This window comes from Solanum dulcamara, chromosome 3 (assembly GCF_947179165.1).
Source record: "Solanum dulcamara chromosome 3, daSolDulc1.2, whole genome shotgun sequence".
In the NCBI taxonomy this organism is placed as follows: Eukaryota; Viridiplantae; Streptophyta; class Magnoliopsida; order Solanales; family Solanaceae; genus Solanum; species Solanum dulcamara.
Window position 1 is genome coordinate 9231257 of NC_077239.1, and position 12247 is coordinate 9243503.

At 35.6% G+C, this 12247-nt stretch overlaps 1 protein-coding gene across 1 annotated transcript; it reads right to left on the reverse strand.

The window, feature by feature from the left end:
- Positions 1-7612: 7612 nt before the first annotated feature.
- LOC129882377 (uncharacterized) lies at positions 7613-11987 on the reverse strand. The gene is made up of 6 exons (XM_055956639.1): positions 11690-11987; positions 11084-11240; positions 10726-10828; positions 9463-9640; positions 8238-9155; positions 7613-8095 (listed from the first exon to the last, which is right to left on the reverse strand). Exons 1-6 carry the CDS (start codon positions 11693-11695, stop codon positions 7850-7852), a joined length of 1608 nt encoding a protein of 535 aa, XP_055812614.1. The 5' UTR covers positions 11696-11987; the 3' UTR covers positions 7613-7849.
- Between the last annotated feature and the right edge of the window lie 260 nt (positions 11988-12247).

Here is a 12247-nt window from a genome sequence, read left to right on the forward strand (position 1 = left end):
TTGGCCGATGATACCTACTCAGTACATGTTGTCCTGTACTGACCCCTACTTGTATCTTTTCTTGTTTTATTTTGTGGAGTGCAGCGAGTGTTCCACAGACTTCGACTCGACCTCAGGTCTAGTCTGTCTCAAGTTCATCGGATTTAAGGGTAAGCTATCCTCCTAGCTCGTGATGAATTCTCTCGATTATGACATGGTGTCTTTAGTTTTCAGACACATTTTGTTATTTGTTTATTTTAGTGTTTGATACTTCCAGACTTAGTTTTAGAAATTAGATGTCCTTAATGTGATGACTTTCAGGTTTTGGGAAAAAACGTATTTATTTGAGCTTCCGCGTTATTGTTATATTTATTAGTTGGGGTTTGTATCGTTGGTTCTCCCACCTAGGAAGTTAAGTGTGGGTGCCACTCACAGCCCTTTTTGGATCGTGACAATTCCCCTTTATACTACGCAATGGGTATAGATATAACTACTTAGATAAGAGAATTAACTATAATTCATTCTAGAGTATAAGGGTGGGACAAGGCAAAATAGGGGAGAGAGGGCTAAGATTCTGTCTCGCCCTGTCCTGCTTTGGCGGGCCGGTTCCCGCTTTGGCGGGCCTGCCCTGGTGGGATGATCCCTCCCTAGCGGCGATTACGGGAACGGTTTCTCAAGAAGACTTTTCCTGGGAGTATTCCCTTTCCTAAATCTCTTTATTGACTCTCATGGTTATGACTTAGTCCAACTTGACTCCCATAGCAGAATTTTGGCGGGGTTTATCCCAGAGTCGAACCCAGCGCTACACGTTTGAAAAGCTTTCCCCTATTATCTTATCATAAACAAACATGCACACCACAAAAATCTATTCATCATCCACATTAAACCAATAACCTCATGATAACTAGACGTTGTTTTAGCAACGACTAAAATATTGAGTTCCCATAAACTCAATCACATAGTCAAAATAATTATGTTAGATAAAGATACAATTTAACAATAAATAAAGAATTGAGTTCCCATAAAATCAATCTAATAGTCAAAATTATTATGACAAATAGACACACAATTTATCAACAACTAACATATTGAGTCCCCATAAACTCAATCCAATAGTTAAAATAATCATGATCACAAGTACAACATAATTCGAACTCTCAATCTTAAGTCTTGATATAATAAGCACCTGACACAACATTAAGGCCTTTAACATAATTTCAAGATCAACCCAAACAATGCATAGATAAAAAATCAGTATCACATTGTTTAAAACCAGTTATGAAATACGTTTAGAAAATCTTTCATAACACCAATTCCACTATTATGCAGCAATAGCCTCTTTCTCGCATGGTTCCCAACCAAACTGTCCTGAAATTAGAGTTTCTCCACAGTCATAAATCATTCTTTTTCCTTACCATTTTTACGATCGGAAGTCCATCCACAATTAAGAGTTGTATTCCCTCACATAAGTATGTCATTTAACACGTCAGAAAGTCATTCATTAATCATATTTTGGTTTATCATTAGACCATTGCACATAATCAAATTATGACTCTCTATTTTATCACAAGTTTACAGAAACCCAAGCAATCATATCTCACATAATCTCAAGAATTCAGGCAAGTACACTTCACCCACTAGCAGATCTTTCAGGCAATACTATGCACATAATCACATCATATCATTTAGGGAAGTACACTTCACACCTTGACGGTTATTCAAGAAACACGCTGCATATAATCACAATTCAAGGCTACATTACACAAGCAAGTCATTTTATTTAATTATTTCTCTTTATGGATGACCAGATACCAATTGAAACCTTCTCGATTATAATTTCTCTTGCTTGTGTCCCATCAGCCATAACAACGGCATCAAGTTTACTTTTTTGAGATACCAATTGGAATCTAGAGATACCAATTAGACTCAACCCATACCACAAGCGACAAATCGCACGAAAGGAAAGAAGAAATGAAACGACTTCCTAGAATGCTTCATAGCTTTCCGAAGATTAGATGTGGACGTCAACACACCAATCCATAATAGTCTATTCCACACTTGCTCTTTTACTAGGAGACCGGTAACTTGAGATCTGATACAACTTATCATGACCCAACCCACCAGGCCATACGGGCACCTACTTTAACATCTAGATAGGAGAACCCTTACAGAAATAACATGCGGAAGTTTAACAATTGCCAAATACCAACCTAAAATGTCAAAAATACACCATAATTGAAAATTTTAAAACTCTAAGTTTTATTACTAGAAATATACTAACACCCCCAAGATTACTAGTCTAAACAAGTACAAGAGTTTTTAAAAATACAGAGTATAAATAAAGTAATGACACAACTCTCACCATAAGGAAGGAAGAGTAGAAGCTGTTGGAGAATCATCTTCGTCTTTACCTAAGAAACATCACTGGCCCTACAACCAGACTATGTCAAGTGGCATAGTAAGAGTAGTATCAGTAAAAACAACATGTATTGGTAGGCATCATCAGTCCACCCGGTACCACTACATAATATAAAGAAATCAATGAGAAGAAAATATGCTCTTAAGAAATACACCACCAAATCTTTATGCACAACTTTTACTATTCTTGATAACCTCATTAAATTCGTTCAATCTAAATTTTCATCCCTTCTAGTTGGTCCTCTGCCAATTCTAATACAAATCAAGTCCTAACCCTTCTATCACATAAGGAGTTTCCAAACTATAGGCCACTACTAACTTTGTCTAACAAGTCTATTACCTTTAGCTTTCATACCAACACTTGGCCCTAGAATGATTAATATCTCACTTGAAAGAGGTAAACATTTAAGTAAACTAAGACTTACCTCATAACCGTACTGGTCCCACCATGGTGGGACCTATCCTACTCTGGCAGCCTCGCCACAGTAGGATGCCTCCCACCAAAGTGGCCTGGCCGGAGATAGAAACTCTGACTTCTCCCTCAATCCCCCTTTTTCATATATACCAATAGGACACTATTAATATCTGACTCTTAGTCACTAATCTTACTAAACCACACATCAACTGATCTCCATTTATTTACCATGGCCTGACACCTACGATACGGATGCATCTAGCAACCATAACATAATATAAACATGCATATATAGAAACACATTACCAATTTACCATTTTAAGAGAAATATACAATTTCACCGTGTAAATCTCAATTACAACTATTAACATGGTAACACTTGGACCTTCGGTCATTTCATATAAATTATTACACAGAAAGGGGATGCTCAATTATCATCAAGTCAGTTTATCTATCATCACACATATAGTCAAGATTAATTTATAGATGATAGCCACATAATGATTCTCTCATGGAATTCATACCCAAACTATTAGTGTGTCAGCGTGACACCCGATCCAATATTTAGTATGTGTTAGAACGTGATATCCGATCCAATATATGTGTCAAAATGTGACACCCGATCCAATATATGTGTTAGAACGTGACACCCGTTCTAATATATATGTCGGAATGCGATACCCGATCCAATATCACAGTCACAATGCATAATCACAGTCCACAATGAATAGTTCACATACTTGCACAATCAAGTAATCAGTCCCATTGCATGTAATTATTCACAAATAGTCATTTCATTAGTTTTATTTTATCTTATTTCATGAACGCGCATTACTCAACCATTTCACATGGAACTGTCACTATGAACGCACATATACACACACACTCAAACATACACACACACATACACACACACACACACACACACACATATATATATATATATAATGATCAATAGCCCCAAATTGGACCCCTCTTGATTATCACAAGTCTTAGGATCTCACTCTAACCCAACAATTTCCTTACACATTAACTTTACAAGGACCATCAACCATATCAACAAGAAATATTAAGATTAACAATCAAGAACTAGACTATCATTACTGGTCACAACATAATCATAACTCACATAGTATATTCCTACCATATACAACAATAACAACACATTCAGCCATCCAGACTCCATGCTCGAAGGCCTAAACATGAAATCTCCCATCAATCTACGATACATTATGCAATAGGAACAGATTTATAACTATTCAATTAAGAAACCTAGCCTACCTAGGAGCCAAGCAACTGTTGCAGAAGTTTGATCACGAACTTTGACTCCTTTAGTGAAACTTTAGCTTGTTCTTGGTCTAAATTAATAGTATAATACAAAATCAATCACAAATGACTAAAATATTTTCAGATTATATGCAAATCCCAAATCCTAGGCCAAACTCGTGATTTTTTCACTCAAACTAGGGTTTTTCTACCATTAGTTTCAAGCCAAAACCCTCCCTCAATGATCACCCACCAATAATTGTGGATTCTAGGAATTGAATTACAAGTTTAGGGAGTAAATTACTTACCTTTAGCACAATTGGAGTGGAAACAGTAGAAAATTGCCCTAGATCGCTTTTGGTCTTTTAAGAACGAATTGGAATGAAATAAACCCTTCTGGGGGTTTTTCCAACTTTAAATTCCGTCTGTCCCGCCAAAGCGAGACCATCCCGCTCTGGCTGTCCCGCCATAGCGGCCTAATTCCTGCCACAGTAGCTTCAGCACAGACAGTGCTTGGTAAAAATGGCATAAATCTTTACTCCAAACTCCAAATGAGGAAAATTCGGTGGCATTGGAAAGAAGAATCATAGAACTTTAATTTGATAGGTCATGGGCCACCAAATTCATTATAGGCTGAAAGATATGGTCATTTGAAGTTGACCCAAGTTTGAACTCAAGTTCAAAACTAAATCGAAAAGACACTTTCAACTCAACTTTGAGATAGGAGTATAGCACGACCTTAATTCACAACTAATGCACTCATATATCAAGGTATTGATCCTAATCTTATGACGAAAGAGATATGATACTTTTATCGTAGATATTTTTTAGTAACGACGGGCTAAATCGTTACAATAATCTTGGAGCATAACATGTGGAATATTATGATATGAAAACATAAACTCATGCCCTGAAAAAAATTATTTGTTATGATGGGCATAAATTAAAGACCAACACAAAATAGGGGAAAAGTGAAAATAACCCCCACTATTGAAAAATCACTATTTTTTTGGTTAAAATTTTATACTGAAAAATGTTTAGTGGCTATTTTCACAGATATTTTGATTGAATTAGTCAGAAAAAATTAATAGTATTTTCACACCGAAAAATTTGAAAATTTCCCAGTATTTCAGTGAAAGTTTGTTTTCTAGCATACATTTTTCCTGAGTTGGTTCAATAGAAAATGAATAGAAAAATTATACTTTATAACATAAATTTTTCATTGATTCATGATGAAATAAACCTCCTCTTTTTAATAGTCACCTTTTGAACTTCCCTTTCTTTTTTCTCCTTTTCTTCTTCTTCAAAAACTTTCCTATCCCGTTTATTTTTTATAGTCTTTTGGGCCGTCTTTTAAGAAGAAAATAGTAGGTAATAAAGGCTTTGTGGACATGTTTGGAAATTTAAGCCACATATAAGTAATTGCGTTGAAAGATTTTGAAAAAGAATTGTCCACTTTGGAGAAAATAAGCTGTTTTTATTTTTTTAAATTTTTTAAATATGGAATATTATCATCATTTTATTGAATTGTCTACTTGCTTGTCGTTGCATTTTCAAAGTAAATTCAATGGATACTGTAATTAGCAATTTTGTAGGAATAAAGCTATATATCATAATATCATTCAGCGCCTCTCACGTATGAGGTGTCGTATTATTATACTCATTTTGAATTGGTTATTTTGAGAAGCTTTCTTCTATGAATATTGGCACATGATACCTTGGTCAATCTCACATTGAAATAAGAGAAAGGAATTTTAAAAAGTCATAGTTAAAGTTGAACGTGTTTTAAAAAATTCACTTGTGTCTAAGGTTAAAGTTAATAATATGTGTTATGAGCTTGGATATTCATACCACATTTCTAGAATTAACATCAAAAGCATAGGGTTGATTTTCTAGATGGTCATTCAACTTATAATTATTATCTCATAAAATTATTTTCTTTGTTGAAGAAAATTAAAATCATGAAAAGACAAAACCACATGCTCCACTGCTTATTTTCCCCGTCAATTCCTTTGAATTTTTATTCCAAAAGAATACCATCAATTCAACAACAAAACCACTCATACCTGATAATGTAAGGGAATTTGATTATTATTTTTTATCATAAACATTCGCCAATTATTTTTACGAACTTGATCTCGATAAATATGTAAATTTAGAAATTTATCTTGAACAATTGAACTTTCTCGAAATGAGTATGAGGACCTCAAAAAAAATAATTCTTTTCGTCGTATGAGCTTAGGTGAATGAAATTTCCTATTTGATTTTTTAAGCGGACGAAAGAGACTTTGGTCCAAAAATATTTATTGCGTTTTGGTATGGATGCCCCCGTGATGTTGTGTCATTTGGGATGAGAATCATTGTTCAAGCGGTTGCGGTTATGAAAACAATACATAAAAGATGATGTATGAAAGTTGACAAATGATAGAGAGTTGGTTGATGATGCTACAAGAAAATATGGGACCATGTGAGATGTGTGAAGAAGACTTTGGTTATGTCATATAAGGGATTATTTGAATAAATAAAATTAGTTGTAGTCACCTTTTAGATAGTTTTCTTTTCTCTTGTTGATAAAGCTTCTTAAAAATTATGTTTTTCCAATTGACTTGTACTTGAAGCTAGGGACTCTTTTGGACTCTTGAATGAAATAACATACCTAAAAAAAAATTATATTTTCTGTATTGGGGCAAAATTTGTCTAGACCACGTGGCAGTGATAGGAATGATCATACACCGAAGGAACTTGTCAAATAAGTGAAGCCTCGGAAGAATGACACTTTGGAAAGGATCCTCTTGGGAAAGGGTAGGAGATGATGTCTTGTGTCCCGTGAGGACGTGGATAAAGACACAAAGGATATAAAGGTGTCAAAAGATACGAGTGCAAGGACGAGCTCGTACAGACGTTAATGTGGCAGGAATATAAGTTGGCACTAGCAATGACATCACCACATGGCTCATTGCGATTGGAGTTGTTACCTTTATGCACGGTTGGAATTTTCTGATTGGTTAAGGCCTCACTATTGTAACCTATAAATAGCTGTACATCTTTCACTTGCAAGAGCATTGTGAATCCAAGGAATACAATAACAATGTACTACTTTCTCGAGCATCAAGTTTACTTTTATCTTGTCTAAGCTCTTGCTTAATACATTCATACGAGGATACTCTCAGAGAGAGAAAGGGCTTGAGCCCTCAGACTCACTCTTAATAACTAATCAAATATTCAGACTGCTAGTAAACGAATCTAAAAAGAGTTAGATTAAGATGCATGCTCTTGATCTCAAACGGACATTTTTTTTTGCTTATAAGCAAGAAATTCACTTGGTTTCCCCAAAAACATTTTTCTTCATACCAAACACACCCTAGAACTCAAACTAGGATCTAGCAAAACCATTAGTATGAGTGATTGATTTCCTTAATTATATCATCAGCACATTTAATTTCAAATGCATGATGAAGTTAACACGTTTATCAGAGACATTTTATACAGTAAGATGTTTGTCAAAGTCAGATTTGAAGTGTAACATTACCAATCTAATTTAAGTTTTTTTCCCCATTATAATTACAAGAAAAGTTTCATCTTTGCTAGTCAAGAAGTACATGCAGAGCACAAGAAATGCCACTACTATTGCAAAGGATCCTTGAAAAATAAATCCAGATGCAATATTTCAATGTAGGAGTTCCAAAAACAAACAAGATTAAATAATCAAAGCACACAGCAAGAATACATATCACATCAAGTCCTACAGGTTGCTGCTCCAGATGCTGCTGGCTAGCGGGGAGACGATAGTTCTCTCTCACAACCAAAGTTATTGTCTTCCAGTTCACTCCAGTTTATATTATGAGAGCTATTGTTGATACTGGGCTCTGAACTAGCATTGCTGCTCGTTGCAAGTGGCGAGTCAGAAACACTACCTGTCTTATTCTTTGTCGAGCTAGACTGGATACCGTTTGCTGAAGAAGCAGAGACTCGTGTCAGGACTGGGTGTAACGTTCCATTAACACTTCGCCTTATATCCTGTTCAAAAGAGGTCCATAAACTTAAATGTAGGAAATAGACAATGCAGGTATGCTCGAGACCTTATTAACAAATGCATTAGTAGTTCACATCTAAATTTGAATATTTAAGGAAATAGAATGAGCATTTAGAAGTTATGTACCATGTGCCGTAGAGCCATATCCAAAGACTTTTTGGAGAATGATCTTCCAAAGCCTGTATTTTCCCGGGACAGAGATTTCTTGGAGGAATTTTCATGAGATAGATTATCATCTTGCTTCGGGGGAGCTAATTTCCTCATGTTTACTACCCTTTCAACCATCTGTGAGCCGATCAACACAGGGTTCACATCATCTTTCTCAATACCATAGCCCTTACTCTTGGAAAGCAGAGTGGTTGCATTGCTCAAAATAGTAGCTGTTGTTGCTCGTCCTCTAGAAGGAGAACATGATTTCCGTCTGGGTTTTCCATTAGTGGTAGAGTGTCGTGCGCCAGGTGCAGTTGGTCTTCCCCTAGATGCAGATGCAGGCCTTTTAGGCACCAATGTCTTAGAATTGACAGAAGAATCACGCGAAAGACTTGGTGTCTCCAAGGGTTTCAATGGCCTAGACTTCACAGTTGGAGAGGTGCCCTGAGATTGTGCAGTTTTTTTCAATGTTGTGGTACCCGTTTTTGTCAATGAAGAAGATCGAGACCCAGACATTGATACAATAGGAATGGACGATGGAGTTGATGGTCGACGAGTTGGTGTTGCTGACCTTGATGTTGACTTGAAAGCAGCAGGTTTGGAGGGTCTACCGGTTGGGGTAGAAGAGCGTGGAGCTGCTCTTGTTGGAGTTGAAGATCTTGCTGTGGAAGCAACAGGCTTAACAGAAGGCAATGTCGCTCTTGAAGTAGGAGTAGAAGCTCTTGAGGGCTTGGATGCAGAACTACGAGGACGTCCAGTAGGCGTTGCTGACCTTGTGGAAGTTGCCTTTTTCCCCCCTGACGATGAAGGCTTTCCATTTCCAGCAGAAGAGTTTTTGCTTCTGGACATTTCTGACTGTCCAGTTGAATGGAGCCCTTCCAGTGAGTTTGCAGGCTGCAACATCAAGCAGTTAAGATTAACACAAAGTTTTGCAATCCAACTCAAAATATCTGCAACAGCATGTGCTAATAGAGAAGACGTAAAATTTCTTCAGCTCAGAACATCACTATTAGCATTTAGTGGCGAAATTTAGTATACTATCGTATCAGCCTTCAGTGTAATCAGTCCACCTCAAAATAAATGAAACAGCATACTAAATAGAGAAGATAGAGAATTTCTTCAACTGAACAGCATTCAGCGTCACTAAAATGAGTATATTATTGTATAAGCATTCAATGGAACTATAATGAGCATATTGTACCTGAGCTATGTCCTGCTCAATGCTTATTTTAGGCTCAGGAGCAGTTGTACTGGAATCTGTCTTAATTTTACAGTCTTGACCAGTTGAACTAGAATTCGTCACAATCTGGTACACCCGAATATTCTGTTCTTCCACCTCTGGTAATGGATTTGAAGGAGTCTGAGGTGGTGAAAGGAGCCTGAAAACCAAATTAGCAGATAAAATATTGATGTATAATGGCAGAACCATCACGCAGCACTGTATTTTCATGGAACAAGGAATATGCAATTTAGCTGTGGTTCACTACATCATGACTAGCAGCCTGTTTCCAAATTCCAATAAGGAAGGCTGATCTCCAAAAGCATACTTAACCATTCAACCAGAATGTTATAGACGTTGGAGAAAAATAACTTTCCTTTTCTTGAAGACGTGGAAAATGAAGCAGAATCAATACAGTCGCACATGATTATTTTTCTCTTTCAAAGGAAGTGTGTAAGCTTAAATGTACCAACAGATAACAGTCCCTATAGTGCACAAAATAAATGCACAGAATCTTGGTTTAGAAGAATGGTACACCTTACTCAATCTTGACATATGTGCCCGTTTGATCTTCTTTCTTTCATAATATCCCTAGTATGAGATAATGAACCTTATAATGCTAGTGGAGAATGTTCTCTGGTTTGTCACAAACAGAAGATCTATTTAAACCAAATCCTAATTTAGCAATGACTATAAAGCTTCTTTTTTATGTGATAAGTCCCTACAACAATCAAAAACTTCTATAGTTCATTACAAAAGTTTGAAACAAAGATATATTTCACAGGGTTGAAGAAAGAAGACAACACCAATCAGTATATCCTTTGAAATATTTTACTATCGATGCTCCACAAAAATATAAAACCAAAAGCCACTAACTATGACGCTGCTCTAGGCAAAATTACCTCATATAGTATTGACCTTTTTAGATTCTCTTTTTAGCATTTCTTTTTTATAACTAACCTGCTTAGAGTCCAATGAATTGAACAAAGGTGAAAGTAAAATGCTAGACAACTTCCTCAAAACAAAATCACTACCACCTCACGACACACTAAATCATTTTGAACTCCCAAATAAAATGTCACCAACATACCGTCTGTCCATAAACGGTTAGAGCTTAAGCTATTCAGTTGCTTCTTTTTTATCAAAACAATAAATAACAAGTAACGCGTCAAAGCAGAAGAAAGATATGCAATAACAGAATGTGTCATCACTCGGCCAGTACAGAAAAGTTATAGTTGTAAATACCAGTCATAGTCATTCTTGTCATTCTCAGAGTTTAAAAGATAATCTTGATTAGCAGGCTTTGTTGATGTCCCATTTGATAACAAACAGAAGTCAACCTCTGAGCCTGCAATTAATAAAAATGCCAACTTTATACATATATATAAGAAGCAAAGAAAACTTCCAAGGCCAGACTGCAAAACTTCAAAGTTGACTGTATTCTAGATTTAGAATTAAAGATCATGCATTTAATAACAATTTATTAAAGTGGGGATGGAAAGAACCACTATATGGCAAGACTACATTTATTTTTTATTCTATTTCTGGGAAAATATTGCTACAAATTGACAATGCTGGAAAAAATCATCTATAATATCAATACCTAATTGCTGATCCAATTCCTCAGAGTTACATTTAGCCAGTTGATCATTCATGTCCTTTTCGCTGCGTCGCATCTCAAGAAACATTGCAAGATCTTCATCTACCTCCTTCATCACCATACCTAAAGTCCTTTCTTGTGGCCTACATTGCACTGATGTCTGCATACCAAAAATCCAATTTTTTAACAAATCAAAATCAAATCTTTACAAAATAAAAAATACCCATTTTCAAGAACCACTAAAGGATCTACTTCTAAATGAAAAATATACAACATAGATTCAGAAAATGAGCAAAACCCATAAATTTAAATGCCTAATAAACACCAAAAACCCGTAGTTCTTCAACGAAGGAACAATAAAAATGTTCAGGCAGATCATTGGATCTGACTTGAAAAATGGACACAAATGACAAAAAGCCAACCATCTAGATTATCATAAAGTTCCAATCTTTACTATCAAAATCCTTCAACTGTTTTACACTTACTCACTAACACCCTTAGAAAAAAATAAGTTTATCAAGATTCAAGAACCATACATAAACATTGCACCAGAAAAAAAATATAACAAAAGGAAAACAGTAAATCTCACAAATCATTAGATATACTTACAGCCATTGTCACAACAATATAGCTTGAAGATTGTATTAGTAAATTCAAAGCTTAAAAAAAAGGTGGGGTGGGGGTGGGGGTGGGGGTGGGGGTGGTCAATGGCAGCTAGTATCAGTTGAGAAAAAATGTCAGATGATGAGAGCAAGAAATGTGGGGGGTTATAAGAAGTTAACAAAAACTTTAGAACAAGAATGAAATCAAAGTGTGTTGTTGGATTCTCCTTTGATAAGCAAGTCATACAGTGATGTGCACAAGAAAACACAGAACTCAGGGAGAGTAGTAGAGTTTGAAATCAATACAAATTTCTATTGCCATCAATTCCCTAATATGTCCAACCAAGATGGTATAATTACTTATTTACCCTTATTTATTTTTATTCAAAATTCAAATCTATAATAAAGTATAGGTTTTGAATTTTTATTATTGTCCATAATTATTATGTTGTGCTCGATTTTTTTTTTAAAAGATAAATTGTGTCGAATTCATATTAGATCATTAAAAAATACATTAATTTTGAAAGATTCGACAGAGAGAATGTGGCAATGTTTTTGAAGATAC

What these genes read in the sequence shown, in the direction of transcription:
- LOC129882377 (XM_055956639.1), bottom strand. An exon ending in GACAAGAATGACTATGACTG is followed by an intron (nt 9,641 to 10,725) that starts GTATTTACAACT and finishes TTTGGTTTTCAG; the next exon opens with GCTCCTTTCACCACCTCAGA. An exon ending in TTGAGCAGGACATAGCTCAG is followed by an intron (nt 9,156 to 9,462) that starts GTACAATATGCT and finishes TTGATGTTGCAG; the next exon opens with CCTGCAAACTCACTGGAAGG.